Source organism: Ambystoma mexicanum, chromosome 7p, assembly GCF_040938575.1.
Source record: "Ambystoma mexicanum isolate Mex_15411 chromosome 7p, UKY_AmexF1_1, whole genome shotgun sequence".
In the NCBI taxonomy this organism is placed as follows: Eukaryota; Metazoa; Chordata; class Amphibia; order Caudata; family Ambystomatidae; genus Ambystoma; species Ambystoma mexicanum.
The window spans coordinates 860,427,120-860,448,601 of record NC_090939.1 but is presented as its reverse complement, the minus strand read 5'-3'; the positions used below and the strand labels follow the sequence as shown (position 1 = coordinate 860,448,601).

The 21,482-nt window shown below is 44.9% G+C and overlaps 1 protein-coding gene across 2 annotated transcripts in view; it reads right to left on the bottom strand.

Annotated features, from left to right (window-relative positions):
• Positions 1-21,482, bottom strand: part of TPP2 (tripeptidyl peptidase 2) — a 1,218,153-nt gene that overhangs the window by 403,915 nt on the left and 792,756 nt on the right. For both annotated transcript variants that reach the window (XM_069637049.1, XM_069637048.1), the window contains exon 20: positions 2,503-2,599. In XM_069637049.1, the coding sequence (XP_069493150.1) occupies positions 2,503-2,599 (97 nt within the window). The remainder of the gene's footprint in view (positions 1-2,502; positions 2,600-21,482) is intronic.

Sequence of the window (21,482 nt, the reverse complement as noted above, 5' to 3'; positions counted from 1 at the left end):
TTTAAATATAAGTGATAATGAGATAAGGACACATTAAGTGGGTTAGATGGTCTATCGAGGTATGAAGACAAGGCGGCGGAGGGGGCGCTTTGGGTGATAACAGTTGGCGTTGGAGTCTTTTTTTAAATAAAGAGTTCACTGATAAAATGGCTTTCATGTCAGGAGGGAAATTGTTCCATTGGAGTGGGGCTAGTAAGTAAAAGGAGCGGGAGGAGGAGTGGGTGGCAGAAATGTGGTATCAGGTAATAAAATCGTGGCAAAAGTGTCACTGTTAAAAAAAAGAAAATTCGCAGCAAAAAATGCCATGGTCTGACCCGGTAAAGGTGTTCCCCATTATACCATTTAAGGGGAGCAGGGTTTGCGGGGGTGTCCCCCGCATCCTTTACACGACGGTGGCGCAAAAAACCTTAGAATTGTTGCCGCGATATTTGTAATCGCAGCAATTTTTGCCGCGATTCTAAGACATGGAACCAGAAATGTTGCAGACACAAGGAGACTACAAATCATTGCAGAGACAAGGAGACTACATATCAGGGAAAGGAGTAGAGAGACAACAAGGTTGTTTGTAGGCAAGACAATAGATGGATTTAGATATAGTAGCATGAATTTAAAGAACAATTTTTCATGGAGAGTCATACAGAGTGGTGTCAGCGGGTAGAAGTGAGGGGAGGATCTGGGAAGGTTTAAAAGGGTTTGTGTGGCAAAACAGAAGTTTAAGGGGAGCAAAAGAGTTAATGGGAAGACTGAGGAGTAGTGTTACAACAGTGGTCAAGTTTGCTGAAGACTAGAGATTGGAGTTATAGTGCAACGTTTTGTGAGGTTCTGGCAATTTCTTCTGATCAGAAGGTTGAGCCTGGTTGTGGTGGCTACTATCAATTGGAACAATTTCAGGTAGGTATAAAAGAGAGCCCCAAGAGTGCAAGCCAAGGCTTAAGGGGGAGTGGAAGTCTTCAGGAAAGGGGATGGGAGAAGGGCGAGTGGAGCTGGTGTTGGAGGTAGGAAGAAGAAAAAACCTTTTGTAATGTTCTTTCTGATGCATTCTCCTCCCACAGATTCCTTGCGTTAGAAACTCATTTTGAGCATCAGCTTTGACCAACAGAAGGCATTCTGTGGCTCCTTGCCAGTTCGCTTCAATACAGTCTACTCTTCCGCGCCATAAGTGATGCCATCAGAGAAATATATATGTATCGGGAACACTGCACCTGGATCTCACTTCTGCCTTTTTTGCCTCCTGGGCAGGATGGGGTGGCTTAATTTAGAGAATTATCCTGGCAATTGGATCCATATTCGACAAGTTTAAGATTCACCATTGGAAAACCTTAGCATGGGCAAATTTAAACCACCTTAGCATTTTCTGCAATGGGGTAGCACAAAGGGGGGCATTAACTCCACTGCAGAGGGTGGGCAGGCCAACTTATTGAGTAAACAAGAATGTTACATTTGTTCGAGTAGCTTGCTGGAAAATATGGGTAAAGGGAGTCGTTTTTTCAAATACTTGCATATAAAAGGTCATGTTTATTTATTTTTGCATTTGTTAAGCGCACTAATCACAGAGGCATCAAGGCGCTGTTAAATAACATTACAAAAAAAGCAACAGACACAGAACATAAGGTAACATTCAGGTTGCCTGCGTTTGAACAGTTCAGTTTAAGAGCTACCAGAGATGGCATGGTTATGGACAGTTAAGTGGTGAGTTCATAAACAAGAGTGGCGTTTTGAGTTGTTTCCGGATCCCCAAATACGATTGTTCGGATCTCAGTGGCAGGGGTAAAGCGTTCCAGGTTTTTCGATAGTTTTTGTGAGGGGTATTTTGACGCTGAGTTGGAAATGCATTTGTGGGTAATTGCAAGGGTTATTTATTTTATTTATTTATTTGCATTTGTTAAGCGCGCTTGCAGCCCGTAAGGCATCGAGGCGCTGTTACATAGGATACGCAAACTTAGGATTACAGACAGGTGCCAGGAGGGCTCTTAGTTACAGATTGGTAGGCATATATGCAGTGGACGATACAGGTTCAGGTTAAACAAAGAGTCTGGTTTTGATAGCAGTCAAAGAGTCTGGTTTTTGTGAAGGCAATGCGCTCACGGATCGGTAGCCAGTGCACACTTTCTCTAGCTGCTATGGATTCATGCTTTGGGATGTTGAGTGCTGCTCTAAGAGCATTTTTTGGATGATTTGGAAAAAGTGAATTTCTAGGTCACTTGCAATATGGAAAATGCTGTATGAGGGGTGAGTGCAGGGGTGGGGGGGTATCAGGCTTAGATTGGGAGTCATCTCAATTTTCTGTAGGGGATAAACAATGGCAACTTTTTGGGTTTTGATTTTCAGGTATGACTAGTGTGTGTGCTCCGTTGGTCCTTTGTCACAATACGTGATCTAAAAGTGATTTAAATATGCCACATTCACACACTTATTTAATAAACACTGTAAAACTAAAATAAGACTACAGTTTTGTGTAATTGTGTAAGCATTTCATGGTAGCTGTTTGAAGACTTTACGTACCTGATGAAAGTTGTATGTTAAAACAATCTCATAAAGTTGGCGATTGTTTGGCAAAATGTCCCGAGACCCCAATGGCTTTGTTTTGGCACTTACTGGCCTGTAATTCACAAATACAAAAATATATCAACGCACCCAACAATGCCATAAAAAGAATAAGTACAAAACATGCTGTTCAACGAACCTGCTGAGCAGAACATTTATTAAAACATAGAACAGTGTACATGAATGGCAGGACTGATGGCTATTATGCCTTAATTAATATTTATACAATTCTACCGTCATAATGACCACCACTCATTATGATGGAAATGCATGCTATACCAAGCTCTGGTTAGGTTCTACAAACACAAATCTTATTTGTTTTATTGCGATTCAGTTTAATATAAACCTTTTAGACATAAAATACAGCAGATAAAACTCACATTTAAAAAATATTCAAATCATGTCTTCATTACCATCTAAACAATACACAAATCGTCAACACAAATAGCGAACCAACTAATACATATTCTACATACATGTCCTCCAATTAATTGAATCCACAATTAATAACCAGGCATTCAACAAGGCAGCTATGGCTCATTTATATTAACTATCCATTCTGCTCACCCATCTTTTGGGCAGGTGATTTTCAAAGCCTGCCAAACTAATGATGGCAGTTGTCCATGCCATGCTATATCCTGACACAGTTTAACCAAAAGCATCCATCCCCAATGTTTTGCATAAAATCAATATATTTCTTACAATGCATAGAGTACAACTTCCACATAGCCTGATATACTGTTACTACATGTCTTATTGTTGCGATTTTACTTAGGTCATTAAAGAGCCTACACAAACGATTCTCCTTCGGGATGTCTACCCAGGCCCCTTTGATCATGAACACTGACAATTTATTAAGTCTGATTTGCATAAAAATCGTCCTTAAAGATGGGGTGGGAAACTGATAGAGATACTTTTGGGGCTTTAGATAATACCATTTTTTTTTATGTGCTTAATTATTTTAGTAAACTGGCGTGATCCGAATTCTGCACCCAGTTCCATAACTGCGCCCGTTTTTTCAGACATACACTTAAGCGCCTCTCTCCATATGACCAATCAGGCATACATACGATCGGTTTAAAAAAGTATTGTTTTTTTCACATATTCCACTAATATGGGACAGGACCCTTTCAGCATTTCACCTCTTAACTAATGACAACCGAGTTATTATCAGAGCACATCATTTTACTAAATAGCTTCCCTTTCTGGATCTTTAGCATAGCAGCTAGCACAGTTAACCCTAATTCAAGCCTAATCGCCTAACTCGGTGTTGGATTTGATAATTCCAGTATTTTGCGCCAAATAAGGCCTAAAATATTTGCCCACCTGTCGCACTTGCCATAAGATGTTTCTAAAGGGTAGCTTCCACTAGCTATCAATTAGCCCGACCAGGTTATATCCTGCATCACTTTGTACAAATCTTTTAATGGATAGCATAATGTCTAGCGCTTTAGTCTGCTGTCTTACACAGGTCAGCTTCACCTTTCTCACTTATGTCATATCCTAGATAGCAATACTTGTCTACCCTGTCCAAACGACACTTCTGCATACTTATATAAGCCCTAACCCCCCTTTAGCCTTTTAAATGGCAAATTTCGTTTTTTCCATGTTTACTTCCAGACCATAATATTTGTGCACTCTACTGATCCCAACAAAAGTGTTACTCAAATGACAATGTCATCCGCCTAGGTGAGCCATGTAATTAACGACTGACTCAGGCAAGGGTGTGGGGGGCGTTTTTTTTCTTATAACAGTGCTTGCCCCACATCGGCGACAAACAGCACCCCCGTATGCCCCTCCCCAACCCCAACTTTTCAATAAAGACTGGATAGCTCGCCCAACCCATCCAATCTAGCGTGCTTCCTTCTCACAGTGCAGCATTTGACAAGCACGCAAGTAGGTCTTTCGGCATGTTTAGCAATTCTAAATTAGCCCACAATATAGACCCATCTATAGCATTGAATGCGACTGCAAAGTCTACAAAGAGAGCATACGTAGGGGTGGCCTTTCTTGATTTTTGGATTAGCGAGTACATAATAAACATTATACACAGTAGACATGCCTTTACGAAATCCTGTTTGATAACTTCGAATTTGGCAATCAAACCATTCTTGAATACTCTGTGCAGAACACAAGACGCAAACATTTTACTTGGCACATCAAGTAACGACAATCTATAATTCTATGGCTAGGCTCTATCCCCCTTCTTAAACACTGAGATAAGGTGGGCTTGCTTCCATGTCCATGGGATGCTTCCAGTGCTTAACACCAAGTCGAAGAAGACTTTAATATGTCTGTCCAAAGGACCAGGATAGCACGCATGACCCAATTTGAAACCCTGTCTGGCCCCAGCACTCTATAAGCTTTCAGTCCTTTTATTATCGTTAGAATAAAGGCCATTTCTATATTAAATGTGAAAGGGCCGGCTTCTGTTATAGACCATCTTATCACCACTTTAAATGCGTCCCCACATATTGCCACCAATACAGCAAATACGCGGATCAATGGCCTTCCATGGTCCATTTGAAACTATATCCCACATTTTCTCACTATCGCGCATCCTAATAACAGTATATAGTTCTTGCCAGGGCTTAGTTGCTGTTGATGCACGATACACCTTAACTAATTTCTAGATCTATTTTTTTAGTTTTATTATTTCTCTATGCTTCACCAGCGGGTCCGACTCATGGCAGTCTATATACTGCACTGTTCTTTCTCAATTTGTTCAATTTCAATAACATGATCATAGGGGGGAGGTTATTTTAGATCTTCCCCTGCCTTGCTGTTGCCTTTGACCCTAAATTGTGAAGTAATCAAGCTAATCCACTAAATTTCATCGTGGAACGACACCCTTTCAAACACCCTGTGTGCAAAACACAAATTAAGTGGTGATAACTTGTACATTACGTTCCGACCACACTATATGGTCCAAACCACCATTCGTCTAGAATGCCCCCACTTTATACATGTGTCTATATTTCACAGGACCATTCCTTAGTACAAGCGTTATACTAGCATGATCACTATATTCATTGAAACTAGCATTTACATTCTCCAGAATTAATAGGAGCCAGTCGCATCCAAAAGCGTAATCATGGTTGGAAGTTTTCCATAGTGTCTCCACGTTTTCGCCAGGGGAAGAGGGGTTGGAGGTCAGGGGGTGTCACGGTGTGGGGGCGAGGGGAATAGGTCACCTTTTCCTGCACCATTCAACATATTTAGCTCTAGGTCATGAAAAAGTTTGACCGATGACCTGGTCACATTCTTAGCCCTACATCTTCTTCCCCCATGATTGTCCACGGCTATAGCCCCACCCTTAACCAGGAAGTAGTCTATACATCGGACGTTACAATATCCTAGTAAAAAAGAACCCTGTTTTCTTAATCAAATAGTTGCAAGTGCTCTGCATATGGCCAGCTGTATAGCCTCTGACCAAGTACCGCCAGGTGGATCATAAGCATTCACAGACACCAAGTAACACTCTTCAGCCAAATCAATGTCCATAACCAAAATATTCGGGTTATCACCCTCTACCATAACTTGCTTTGCTTTATAACAATTGGAGCACAAGGTCATCAATCCCCCATAGAGACGCGCCCTCAAACCTCTTCAAGCAACTTCTCCAGGCCGTTTTACAAAAGCTTCTAAATCCATCAAACCTGGCATTACCCAAGGGCCAGGTTTCTTGCAGCAACACAATGTCTGCTGTTCAAAGAAATACTGTTCAAAGAAAAGAAGCATTTTCTGATAACAAGTGTGCATGACCTCTTGTATGCCATATTTTTATGGCCAGACAGTTCTCAGGATTTATGCAGCAGCTGAGGCAGGAAAGAGTACAGACATTCCCAATGAGCTTTAGTGGTGGTATCAACAGCCCATCCACAGACGCCCTTCTTTTGAAGTCCCTTACCTCCACCGGCTTATCAATTACCCCCAGCACAGGTGCTTTACTCTTTAAGAAGCCAGTGATCTTAGGGAAGCCCACATGGTCAATGTCAAAGCCCCATTTCAGGAGTGAGGAGGAATTGGCCTGAATCAAAGCCAACACCTCCGACGCTTGGCAATGGACCCTGGTCACCGTAGAGCTCTAGCCCTACAGCTGCTCAAACAAACTTCAATCCAAGCTTTTCAGTGCACGCAGGGCCGGCAAATGGTTAAACAATTGTAGAACACATCCTCTATTGACCGGCTGCTTATCATCAAACAGTCTCATTATGGTAAAATAATTCAGCAGGTGTAATAGTGTTATTACAGGGGGAGATAATGCCTCACCATCGTCCATTTCTTCTTCATACTCTCCTCCTGCAAGCTGGCAATTTCATTATGCTCTGCATTTCAGACTCCAAGCACTCTTTCACCCCTTTCGTTTGCTGCTGTACAGTTATCGGCCTTTTGTCTTAACATGCTCCCCTCAGTTTTTGCGTTAGCTGCTTTGGTCTTCTGCTCGTATGACATCAAATGTGTTAAGTTAATACCCTCATTATTAGTGCGTTTAAGATTACCTGCAGCCTTTTTGCAAGCTTTTTTGCAGGGACTATATTTTGTGATTTATCCTGGCCAGGCTCCATTAAAGCCCCTTTATTAGGTGCCTCACCATTAATTACTTGAATCACTAGCGGAGAGTACGTGAGCGTTTGGACACTAGGAGCACTTGCAGAACGTTACCGGATCCGAGTTTACAGTCCTCTGTCTATTACCATTGTTCGTGACTCCCGCTAGCTCCTGTGTGGTACAAAACCCACCTGGTGAGCGAAACGTAGCGGAGAGTGCTCAAGTGTTTGGTGGATGGTGAATGGGAAAGAAGACCGCTCCACTCTCAATTAGACAGTGCCACTGGATTTTCTTCAGCCTGTGTTGCCACCGGATAAACACGGAAGGAGTATTACGAGAAGGACATGCTTGAAGTACCTGATTACAAAAACATGTACCTTCCTCTTCCAAGACTGAATGTGATGGTAACGTCAAACGTAATGGCATAGGGGTGTCAACATCTCCTTTCACACTAGTCTATTAAAGGGGACCCGTGGTGATTTGAGTCTCACACCGAACTTTTAAGTGGACGCACTCATGATAATACGACTGTCAAAAATATTGTTTTTAAAACATATCAAAGTAGTAACTGTCTTAACATTAAGATTAAACCCTTAACTGCCAAGGGTTTTACCACCAGTGCCAAGGCCTTTTTTGGTGATTTCGGTATGTCGCCATTCAATCCCTTGTAACTCGGTTACATGAGACAGCTCTGCCAAATTTGCCCCTTTTTCTTCCCACATGTAGGTGGTCTTAACGCCACCAAGGAATCCTAGTTTGCTGTAGGAGGGTGAGAGAAAATAACCAAAAAGGGAGAACATTTTGGGTTTTTTCAGAAAATGCCAATAAAATGATGTACAAAAAAGCCTGTGGTGTTTTCCTTGTAAGAGCTAGGAAGAAATTGTTTGCTGCACTGAATTCACCATTTCCAGGCTTTCAGGAACAGGTAGAGTGGAAACCAAAAAAACATTTTTATATGGTTACCAGCCGTTTTGTGAGAGGTAGGCGATTTTGGCCTTTTTTTCAATAGGACATGCGTGGACGGAATGGAAGAGGAGGGTAGGAAAGCTGAATCGGAAGACAAAAGGCATACATTTCTGAAAAGCAGACAAAATTCCAAGTTTAGGAAGAAGTGATTTGCGCAGGTCAGGCAACAACTATGTAGGGAAAAAAATCCATACTTTGGGAACAAAATTGGGGGAAATGACAGAAAAAAGGTATGTGGTGGACATGGTTGGCACGGTAAGGCAAAGGCTCCTGTGAATTTTGAGAAAAGCAATGCCCCGCTACATTGCCCCCCCCCCCCCCGACTCTTCCAGTTAAGAAAACACAAATGATTCACAATGTTTCACAAAACAAGCATTACCACATTACCACAAGCCAAAAACTGAGCCATGGTACACAGGTTTTTTATGCCTACGGCCTGAACAGATGTACTTAGGATGTGTAAGAAAAACAAATGTGGTAAGGAATGGCACGCATACATTTTTTGAAAGAGCATAGGCAGACCTTTTGAAGGGTAGGGGACTTGTGCAGGTAACAAAAGTATTTAGTGCCTTAGTGCCTAAAGCAGCGGCTAAGTCTAGGTCACATTAGGGAAACTAAAGGGTTGTGTGCCAAAGAGCAGCAGCAAATATGAGGTAGCATGAGGAGTAGCGCGAGTACAGAGTATCCAAGCAGATAAGATCTGCTAAGACTACAAGCATCATGTGCCTTTTCTGAGGGGAGGAAGGGCGGGCGCATGTAAATCGAAGCAGATACAAGCATCAGAAATACGATTACGGTGAGTAATGTATCCCTTCTGAGGCTTGTGGAATCTGCTTAGATCACATGCTGTGCATAGATTAGCGAGCAGTGTTAAAAGGAGGAGGAGTGGTGGTGGGATGTGAGAAGGTTCATGAGTGAACAAATGTCTTAGAACCGCTTGTCCCACTTGTGCATCTGTCTTGGAATGAGTGTCAAGGTGTGAATAGAGCTCCATGTAGCTGCTTTGCAAATACTGTCCAATGGAACATTTGCAATGAAAGCAGAGTGGCTCCACTACCTCTTGTAGAGTGGGACCTTGGCGTAAAAGGCAGTGTTTTGTCTGAAAGGGAATAGCACAGTTGGATACATCAGACCATCCACTTAGAGATGGCATTTTTATAGACCCGATCTCCTTCTCTGCCTGGCGCTATGAAGACGAACAGTTGATCTGTTTTCCTTAGCGGTCTGGTCTTGTCTACGTAGTAGAGGACCGCCCTCCTCACATCTAGTGTGTGGAGTTTCACCTCAGCAGAGGTTTTGAGTTCCTGGAAGAAAGCCGGTAGCTCCATAGACTGGTTAACATGGAATTTGGAAATGAACTTAGGTGAGAACCTAGGGTAAGTGCGTAAAACCAGTTTGTCCTTATGTATAGTAAAGAAAGGATCCTGAACTGACAGAGCTTGTATTTCATTGACCCTTCTTATAGAAGTAATGGCTACTAAGAAGGCTGTTTTGTAAGTCAGGTGTTTGAGACTAGACTTGTGCATGGTCTCAAAGGGAGACCCATGAGCTTAGCAAGTACGACATTAAGGTCCCAACCTGGTGGTGGGTTAGAAATTGGAGGGTGGCGTCTCTTTAACCCTTCCATAAATGCTTTCACAGCTGTCACCTTCCACCATGACACCTTTTATGGGAAGTGGTGTAGGCTGATAAAGCTGCCAGGTGTACTTTTAGTGAGTTAAACCGTAACCCTGCACCCAATAGGTGGAGCATATAGGTGACCACATTAGAAGGAGTACAATCAATGGGGTTGATTTGGTAATTCTCGCACCAAATAACAAATAGTTTCCATTTATAATAGTAACAGTGCCTCGTGTTCGGTTTTCTTGACTCCTTCAAGATATCTATACATCTCTGAGGTAAATTGAGATGTCCGAACTCTATGACTTCAGGAGCCATGCTGCCAAGTTCATCAAGTTGGGTTGGGGATGCACTGTTAGCCCCTCGTGCTGGGAGAATAGGTTGTACCGGCACAGGTGTTTGATGGGGGTCGCACACCGCCAGTTTGCATAGGTGTGGATACCATGGTTGTCTCGCCCACATGGGATTAACCAGGATGAGCGTCATCGGTTCCCTGTGGATTTTGTTCACCACTTTCCTCATCAGAGGGGTTGGTGGAAAAGCGTAGGCAAATATCCCTGACCAATTCATCCATAGGGCGTTCCCCTTGGAGCCTGGCTGGGGGAACCTGGATGCGAAGTCTGGGCACTGCTTGTTTTCACTTGTGGCAAATTGGTCTATAGTGGGGAAACCCCACTGAGAGAAGATTTTTCCTACGACCTTTGTGTAGACGGCACTCGTGTTCCTCTGGGAGGGGATCTCTGCTTGGAGCGTATGCTAGTGAGTTGAGTTCCCCTGGAACATGTTGGGATGACAGGTAAATCTTCTGTTTGAGTGCCCATTTCCAAATTTTCTGGGCAAGCTTGGACAGATTGGGAGAACGAGTGCCCCTTGTTTGCTTAAGTAAAACATTGCAGTCGTGCTGTCTGTTAGGATTTGAACTGACTGGTTGGATAGGAGGGGTTTGAATGACCGAAGACTGTCAGAAGTTCCAGCAGGTTGATGTGGTTCTGAGCCAGTGTGTGAGACCAGAGACCCTGAGCTGTGTGGAGAAGGTAGTGAGCTCCCCACCCTGCCAGGGAGGCGTCTGTTGTGACGACGGCCTGCATCTCTGGATTGTAGAAGGGTTTCCCCTTCGTAAGATTCTCTCTTGTCCACCAGCAAAGACTCTGTACTAGCGTTGGCGAAACTATCACTAGATCGTCCCACTGACCACTTGCTAGAGACAACTGTTTCGTCAAACATTCCTGCATGGGTCGGATGCGCAGGCACACGTGGGGAACCAGGTAAATGCAAGATGCCATCATGCCTAGCAAACCCATAGCTTTGCGCACCCTTATTTGGCGACCGGCCTGATATTGAGAAATTTGCAGCAACACATTTCAAATTCTTTCCTCTGATGGAAAGGCCAACCCCTCATGGGTATTTAGGACAGCTCCCAAGAACTGTTTTGAGGTGCTTGGCACCAGGCTTGACTTTCTCGTTGATTGAGAAGCCCAACTGGAAGAGGAGGTCGATTGTTCTTTGGATGTTTAGTCTGCAAATTGGGGGAGGGGGAACTCCCCTGTAATGAGCTAGTCGTCCAGATTAGGGTACACTGGGAATGCCTCCCTGCGTAGGTGTGCCGCCACCACCGCCAGTACCTTGGTGAATACCCTTGGAGCCGAGGCTATTCCGAAGGGCAGCACCTTGAATTGGTAGTGCTGGTTGTCTACCATGAAATGCAAGAACCTTCTGCGCGCTGGGAACATTGAAATATGAAAATAGGCATCTTTCATAACCAATGTTGCCATGTAATCCCCTTTTTTAGAAGAGGGATTACCTCTTGTAGTGTAGTTATGCAGAATTTTTGTGGCTTGGCATACTTGTTTGCAGGTCGCAAATCTAATACTGGGCGCATTGTCAGATTTGTTTTGGGACAAGGAAGTAGGTTGAATAAATAACCCTGTTTACCTGGTTGACGGACTACTTCAATGGCGTCTTTTGCTAGCTGAGGGTCTTCTGATGTTCCAGCGAGTGCACCTTCTGTCGCGGAGGATGATCATGGGGGCACCCTTGCAACTCTGCAGTATCCTCTGGACACTGTGGACAGCACCCATCTGTCTGAAGTGATCCCCCACCCATGCGTGGGTGAAGGTGGAAATGTGCCCCCCTACTAGAGATGCATGGGAGGGGACCTAAAGCGGAACGTCACTTGTTGGGTGGCATACCACCCCTGGCGGGGCTGCCTCTACCCCTAGTGCAGCCCTTGCACAGCCCTGTGAGGATTGGGATTGTTACCCCATGAGGTTTCCCGATTCTGCTAATAGTTTGAACCCCTTTGGGAACCTTGGCCCCGAAAGCGGCGAAAAATTGTTTCCCCTCTGTACAGGGTTTATTGGTGAGTTGGCCAAGAGATTTTAGGGTCTCTTACTCATCCTTTGCCGTCTTTAAAGCTTCCTCCACCGCCTTGCTGAATAGTAAGTTCGGCTCCACAGGCATATCTATGAGGGTTGCTTGGGTTTCAGGTTTGAACCCCGACTGCCTCAGCCAAGTGTGACGCTTTATAACAGTGCCTTTGGCGATTAACCTTCCAGCATTATCTGCTGCATCAAAGTTTGTTTTTAGCATGCAGCCCGATACAGACCTTCCATCTGCTGCCAGTTGATCCAACTGGCTCTTTAAGGGTTCGGGTGCAGAGGATACCAAAGCGGATACCTCTTCTCACTGAAGACAATTGTAGCTTGCCAAAATTGTGGCACTGTTGGCAATTCGTGCCTGATAGGCAGACGTGGAGGCAACCTTTCTACCTAGAGCGTAAAGTCTTACTTTCCTTACCAGGAGGTGCTTCCAAAGAAGCAAGTGGTGTACCCGTCCTCTTTCTGGTGGTTGTTACGACCAGGGAATCCGGTTTTAATTGGCCCCTAATGTACAGGGGATCGGAGGGTGCGGCACGGAACAATTTCTGGACTCATGGATTAACCGCTCGAGTGAGATTCGGGGTTACTAGCGAGGGATCAATCCTATGCTGGATGGATTTTAATAGAGGAATAGCCAGAGTAATGGCTCTCTTGTCTCCTAGGATTTCTTCAGCGAAATCCATGTCTTCTTGGACACCCTGTGTGTCGATATGAAAATGGGCAGCTGCCTTAGCCAATACCTAATTGAGGAGAGGTTGGTTATCTACAGGCGAGTCATTCACAGGGCGGTTTTTAGGAATCGGGGAGTCAAGATTGTAGGTTTCAGCCTCATCCTCCTCCTCATGGTCCTCGTCATCCCCATAATAAGAGACCCCTATCTGGTCATCCACCAAATGAGGTTTTGTTTCATCACAATATGAATCGGGGTGGTAAGGTTCAACCACAAAGGAGTCTATGACCAAGCCCTGAGCCGGGGCGTCAGAGCGGAGTTTCTTAGCAGTGGGCTGAGAGGAACTAGGTATTGCCTTAGACCCCAAAGGGGCACAGGTAGCAGGGGTGTTGGAGTAACTATGAAAATAATTAGGGTCCTTTTCATAGAAGTCAGCCATGAATGACATCCTTCTCATAACCCTATCAATGTCTGCTGACTTCTATTCTTTAGAGCTGGGAACAACAACAACAACATGTTCTGGTTCCTCATCAGTCCCCATATCGTGAGCAGTGGGAGGAATTAGTCTACTTTTAGTGGTAGCATCTGAGAACTTGGACTTCCCTATTGATTTAGGGTCTTTCTCTTTATGAACATGGTGTTCTGAAGATGATTTTATGTTGTTTATCCCCCTTCCCATGACTAGAGGAGTGTTTTCTAGTTTTTTTTTTTCAGGGTCCTTTGAGGGATTTGACGCATCGAGATTCGGAGGTGGTATTCGAGGAAGGACGTTGAATCTCGGGTGTAGACGCTATGCGTCTTGGCTGTGGAGGATAGAGGGCGGAATCGTCATCTGCGATCGGGCCTCGGGGACTATTGATAGTTCGACACCTTTATCAACCAAAGACGGTTGGCCTTTGTCATGAGGCGAACGGGAAGCCCAGAGGACACAGATTCGTTGGACCGCTCTTCTTGGTGTCTTCCGTTGCCGATTGCTCGACATGCGTGTCGAGGCACGGCCTGGGCTGATGTGCTTAGTGGAGGTAGTATGTGTACTGCTTTTGCCGCCGGGTGTTATCCTCACTACGTGGCCACCGGTCAGTCCTTCGGGGTCGGGGGCCTGCGCATGGGTGTCCGAAGTCACCCCTCTGACCTCGACGACCGATTCGGCGGCGTTGCTGCCATCGCTGAATGTCCCCTCCACTTCCATGTCCTCTAGCTGCCTGGCGTAGTGGGCCCAGCGTTTAGTTGAGCGGTCCTTAAGGGTTTTCGGCTTGAAGAGCTTGCAAGCTTGACAGGTAGCCTTGGGATAGTCTCGTGGGAGACACAGCTTGCACGTATTGTGCTCATCTACCCAGGGGAACTTCCTGTTACACTTAGGGCCGAATGTAACAGGAGTACTCTCCATATGTATCAATTTGGCAGCGGGCGGATATATGTAGGAAATAAATGTGGCAGCCTGTATGACCACCCCCCACTCCCTACTTGTACAGGGCCGAGGCCAGAGGCCTTCCAAGGTCCAGGCTGAGGCCAGAGGCCTTCCAAGGCACAAGTTCCGTTGTGGAGTTTCGACAGCTGATTTACTCGATCTTCACCAGCGTCGATCTTCGGCGTAGGGTCGAAAGAACGGGGAAGTTTTAACAATAATTTTAGTATAATTGGCTAATGCCAAGGAAACTCCGCAACATGCGTCTGACTAGTATGGCGGAAAAATCAATCTGAGGGTCCTACATGCGTGAGGGATCATGGGTACAGTGGACGTCACACTAGGGATAGATAGTATTACTGGCACGCCCTGTGTCGACACCCCTTTTCGAGTTTCAAAAAACAAACTAATACTCTGCAGCTTCCACTAGATGTCGGCCTATGCACAGCATGTGATCTAAGCAGATTCCACAAGCCTCAGAATATATATATATATATATATATATATATATATATATATATATATATATATATATATATATATATATATATGATACATTACTCACCGTAATCGTATTTCTGATGCTTGTATCTGCTTAGATTCACATGCTGTGCATAAGCCGAAATCTAGTGGAAGCTGCTGAGTATTACAGTTTGTTTTTCGAAACTCGAAAATGGGCGTCGACACAGGGCATGCCAGTAATACTATCCCTAGTGTGACGTCCACTGTACCCAAGATCCCTCACGCGTCTAGGATCCTCAGATTGTATTTTTTCTGACATGAGGTAGCATGAGGAGTAGCCAGAGTACAGATAATCCAAGCAGATAGATAGAAAGGTAAGACTACAAGCAACCATGCGCCTTCTCTCAGAGGGGAGGAAGGGTGGGTCGCATGTGAATCTAAGCAGATACAAGCATCAGAAATACGATTACGGTGAGTAATGTATCCCTTCTGAGGCTTGTGGAATCTGCTTAGATCACATGCTGTGCATAGATTAGCGAGCAGTACCTGAAGAAGGAGGTGGGATGTGAGAAGGGTCATGAGCAAATAAATGTCTTAGAACCGCTTGTCCCAATTGTGTATCTGCCTTGGAATGGGTGTACATGCAGTAATGCTGAGTAAAAGTGTGAATAGAGCTCCAAGTAGCTGCTTTGCAAATGGTGTCAAGGGGTACATTTGCAATGAAAGCCAGAGTGGCCCCAATGCCTCTAGTAGAGTGGGCTCTTGGCGTGAAAGGCAGAGTTCTTTCAGAGAGTGAGTAACACAGCTGGATACAGTTAATAATCCACTTCGAGATGGCACCTTTAGAGACGCGATCCCCCTCTCTGCCTGTAGCTACGGAGACAAACAGTTGATCTGTTTTTCTTAGCGGTCTGGTTTTATTTACATAGTAGAGGACCGCCCTACGCACATCTACGGTGTGTAGTTTCACCTCAACCGAGCTTTGAGGGTCCTGGAAGAAAGCCGGAAGCTCGATGGACTGGTTTACATGGAATTTTGATATAAACTTAGGTGAGAACCTATGGTGTGTGCGTAAAACCAGTTTGTCTTTATGGACAGTAAAGAAGGGATCCTGCACTGACAGAGCCTGAATTTCACTGACCCTTCTTATAGAAGTAATAGCTACTAAGAAGGCCGTTTTATAAGTCAGGTGTTTGAGACTGCTTTTATGCATGGGCTCGAAAGGGGGTCCCATGAGCTTGGCTAGCACCACATTAAGGTCCCACCCTGGTGGTGGGTTTGAAATAGGAGGGTGAAGTCTCTTTACTCCTTCCATGAAGGCTTTAACTACTGGTACTTTCCACCACAAGACCTTGCTATGGGAAGTGGTGTATGCCGACAGGGCTGCCAGGTGTACTTTCAGTGAGTTAAAAACCAATCCTGCAGGTGGAGCATGTATGTAACAATAGTGGAAGGAGTGCAATCAACAGGGTTGATTTGTGTACTCTGGCACCAGATAACGAACCTCTTCCACTTGTCAAAGTGCCTTGTGTTTGGTTTCCTAGCTTCCTTTAGGATGTCCATACACCTCTGTGATAAATTGAGATGTCCAAACTCTATGACCTCAGGAGCCATGCTGCCAGGTTCATTGAGTTGGGTTGCTGGTGCACTTTTTGACCTTGGTGCTGGGACAGTAGGTTGTACCAGGCTGGAAGTTTGATGGGCTCGCACACCGCCATCTTGCGTAGGTGTGGGAACCACGGTTGTCTTGCCCACATGGGAGCAACTAGGACGAGCGTCATCGATTCTGTTCATCTTGTTCACCACTTTCCTGATGAGAGGAGTTGGTGGAAAAGCGTACGCAAACATCCCTGACCAGTTCATCCACAGGGCGTTCCGCTGGGAGTCTGGTTGGGGGAACCTGGAGGCAAATCCTGGGCATTGTCTGTTTTCGCTTGTGGTGAATAAGTCTATAGTGGGGAAACCCCACTGAGAGAAATCTTCTACGACCTCTCTGTGTAGAACCCATTCGTGTTCCTCTGGGAGGGAGTCTCTCCGCTAGGGAATTGAGCTCCCCTGGAACATATTGTGATGACAGGAAGATGTTCCGTCTGAGTGCCCATATCCAGATTTTCTGGGCAATCCTTGGACAGATTTGGCGAACAAGCCCCTCCTTGCTTGTTCAGGTAGAACATGGCTGTTGTGCTGTCCGTCCGGATTTGCACTGACAGGTTTAGTAGGTGGGGCTCGAACGCTTGAAGCGCTCTGAATACTGCCAGAAGCTCTAGCAGGTTGATGTGGTTCTTGGCCACTGAGGGAGACCAGAGACCCTGAGCTGTGTGGTGGAGATGGTGAGCTCCCCACCCCATCAGACATGCATCGGGGTAGTGACTACTGCCTGTACTTCGGGATCGTAAAAGGGTTTCCCCTGTGCGAGATTCTCTCTTGTCCACCAGTGAAGACTTTGTACTAGTGTTGGCGAAACGACCACTAGATCGTCCCACTGACCACTTGCCTGAGACCACTGTTTCGCCAACCATTCCTGCATGGGACGCATGCGCAGGCGCGCGTGGGGGACCAGGTAAATACATGACGCCATCATGCCCAGTAAACGCATTGCTTTGCGTACCGTTATTTGGCGACCGGACTGATAATGCGGAATTTGCAGTAGTATATTCCGAATTCTTTCCTCTGAAGGAAAGGTCAACCCCTCTTGAGTATCTTTGATTGCTCCTAGGAACTGTTTGGAGGTGCTTGGCACCAGGCTTGACTTTTTCTCGTTGATTGAGAAGCCTAACTCGTGGAGGAGGTTGATAGTCCTTTGAATGTTTGTCCTGCAAATTACTGCGGTTTCCCCCGTTATGAGCCAGTCCTCCAGATAAGGGTACACCGGGATTGCCTCCCTGCGTAGGTGTGCCACCGCCAGTACCTTGGTGAATACCCTTGGTGCTGAAGCTATCCTGAAGGGCAGTACCTTGAATTGGTAGTGTCGACTGTCCACCTTGAAGCGCAAGTACCTTCTGTGCACTGGGAACATGGAAATATGAAAATAAGCATCTTTCATATCCAAGGTTGCCATGTAAGAAGCAACACCACATGGGCAAAGCCACATTACCAGAAGTTATTGCACCCAATTGCACTGCTATGTATATACTCTGTGGCACATATGGAATCTATTGTTAACGCCCGAATGTTGTCCTTCACTCAATTAAGCAAAACACATGCAACACATCAACATCTGTCATCATTTGATATATGTTACAGTCCCGCACGGGACGGCTAGTAACCCATGGTATATATCGGTCTCTAAATCTAGCAAAACACATGCCACACACTAACATTTGTCAGCGTTTAATTTATTTTGCAATCCCACACGAGCTGGTTAAGAACCCGCTGTATAGTGAGCACATTGCAGGAAATGCATGCTGCATTTGCACTTCATCATATCTCTGCATATTCAGATAAATGCCAAATCACACCAACATTCAATGGTGTTAACACTCAAGTTTCAATCTGCCGAGCCCGCAAGATATACTTCTACAAATAACCCCTTACCTAGTGAAAGCCGCATACACTTTTCTCTGACTCTCTCCTCCGGTACGCACGAGAATCTCCACATACATATTCAAACTAATTTTAAGGAAAACGTGGCAGTCACGTGTACGCACGTATGAAGGCAGTGTAAACAAAAAAATAGGACTGAAGTCCTAATGAACGGATCAAGTGTTCTATGATGGAATTACTTGCATGATTTACACGAACCAGTACGTTTCTTTTCTTCGCATCCCATAATGGGAAACTGCTTTTAACATACAAATACATCACAGACCATTACATATTGCTATTACCATAAATCTGCAATATGTACATTCCCAGATCGCACAAATTGTTGCTATGTAGGAAACGGACAAAAGTAATAAAACTTCATCCAAGTCAACAGAGAATAGAGTGACCCATACTAACCACAACAAAAAGACAGCTTCAGCAATGCACAAATCCTGACCATTGGATGCCATAATTTCTCTGGCTCAGAATGGAGCCACCATATATAGTGCCAATTGCACTATTGCAGGTAGTAACAAAGACTCTCAAGACCATGACTGCTTACAAAAAAAATAGGGTCATGCTCCAACTTAGGGGAAGCCATCGGGCGCCAACCCGTGCCCTTGGATACAATACCCAACCAAGCAGCTCAAAATGGAAACCAAATGTATATTAATACATGGATATGGAAGGGTAACATTGCATTGCATGGTAAACGCTTTGTTACAGCCAAATTCACCAATGCTGTGGATTAACTTCACTTAGGCACTTTTCTATGGTATCCAGCCAGTGAATCCATCTGGCTTCTGATGTATTCAATTGTCGAGGAGTGCATGCGCTCTTTGATAGAGCTTCTAGAACCCACCAAGACAAGTAATCAGTTGAATGGCCGTAGTCCATATGATGGGATGTCAGAGGTGCATTGATATTCTTGCACCTAATGGGGGACGTATGCTCTACAATTCTTGTATTAACAGGTCTTGACGTTTGTCCCACATACTTAAGGCCGCAAGGGCATTCCACGCAGTAAATGGCATTAGAGGTCTTGCAATTGGTACGTGCACGTGAAGTCCATTTCCTACCTCTCGCTTATTTTTTTACTTTATCTGCAGACCGAACATCCGCCACATGGAAAGTGACCTGTGAGTGTTCATAGGTCCCAACCCGTCATTTTGTTCCTGGTTGATACAAACAAATCCCTGAGATTCTTCTGTCTTGTCAAGGCAAACAAGGGCAAGGGCAAGGGTTTATCCGACAACTCCAGTTTGACAACTGGTCAGAATTCCTTGATTACCTTCTTAACCGCATAGGTGTGTGTGTGGTATACAGCAATAAACACAACAACTTGTCTTCTTTGCGGGATTCTTTAGGAATTAAGAGGGTTTCCCTAGGTGTGTACATTGTTCTTTTAACTGCTTTTCTAACCAGTTTAGTAGGGTACCCTCTTGCCACCAAGCATTTCAAATTCTCAGCGTGAATTACATAGTCGGAGATGGATGTACAATTTCTCCTGAGTCTTAGAAATTGGCCATACATAAGGTTATCCTTGGCCCTCCTAGGATGAAAGCTGGCGACATGAAGCAAGGTATTCCTATCTGTAGGCTTTCTAAACAAAGAACACTCTAATGTATCATTCCTTATTCAAATACTGAGATCCAAAAAAAGGATCTTGCTGATGCTGGTGTTAATAGTGAATTTTATTTTAGTATGGTGTAAATTGAGACATAGAAAAAATTCCTGAAGGGTATCTGCCGAACCTTGCCAAATCATAAAAATGTCATCAATATAACGATCCACAGCGGACTATGAACCAGGAAAGGGTTGGCATTTTTAAAGGACAAAATGGTGTTTCCACATCGCCATATACAAAATGGCGAGGCTTGGCGCAAAAGCAGCACCCATCGCTGTGCCTTGGGACTGTAGAAAGAATTGATCTTTATATTTAAAGTAATTATTTTCCAAAGCTATGGTAAGTAGTTCCAAAATGAATTCAGCTGAGATATCCCAAGGTGGTAATTCAGTAACAAATATCTTGTGAATACATTGAATTTCCTCCTCCTGCGGAATACTCGTATAGAGTGCCTGTATGTCAAGCGTGACCAAAATCTCTTCATTCACTTTGAAGGGTCTGCCTTCAACTAATTGGATCACTGATGTATTATCACGTAGATGGGTATTGGTTTTCTAATTGAGGGGCTATAGAAACTTATCAATGTATTCGCAGATTGGCTCCAGAACTGAACCACAGCCTGCACCAATAGGGCGCCCTGGTGGATTGTTGAAGTCCTTGTGGATCTTCGTTATTGTATAGAATGCCGGAGGGTGTCCATCTGATGTATTCAAAAATGTATTCAAAAAGTCAGACTCCTCTTTAATAAGCCACCCTCATTCCTTAGCTAGAGATGTTACTGTTTGTATCTCATTCCCGAGATCATTACTGGGGTCTTTCCTCAATTTTTTTTAGCTCGCACCATCATCAAGCAGATTCATTACTATGTCATGTTACTGAGCCTGATTGAAAACAATCCCCCCCTCCCTTGTCTGCTGGTTTAATCACAAGGTCAGGGTCATTAGATAATAAACGAATCGCTTTGCTTTCAGCATTCATTAGGTTATATCTCGGATGTTGTTTATTACGTTCCAGATTCCAGACTTCCTTCAAAACAAATTTTTCATCCAAGATCACCAGACTCGTTATCGATGGCTATTTCCAACGGCCCTTCAATTTTCCTACAATGGAGTCCCCTGAACGATCAGCCACCTCGATGACGCAGCAGCGATCTTATGCCCCGGTTCTCCCGGAGGGACAGGGGCCTCTGAATCGGACCGTACCGGAGACAAACCCGATAAATCGCCCCCCAAACCGAGGCGCGCATCTTGGTCAAGAACACATAGGAACCGGAGTATGAAATGATGGTTGGTGCCTCCCCCGAAGATCAGACAGCACTGGAACATGTAAACTGCTCAGAGCTGCTGCGGGCCCCGTGCGGCCCATGCCCAACTCCAGGGTGCATGTCACCATATTTCTCTTGGAGTACAACCCACATTTTATGGACTGTTGTAGCCCTGTTGGCTAGGGGAAGCCCTGATGGAATGATCTTGGCTCCAAGTTCTGGCTTCCCGTTGGAGATATATCACCTCAGCCACAGGATGACCTAGCTATGAACGCACACCCGGAAAATTGCTGAATCCCGCTCAGCCCCAACCCCTGCCCCTGGGACCAGGAGAGTCTCCAGAGGCACCCCGTCCGCATCAGAAATTGAAATTAGTCACATTAAATGTCTCCCCACCAAAAAAGAAAGCCACTCTACAGCGCCTATACGACCGGGAAGCCTCAGTGGTCTTCCTTCAGGAGACTCATTTA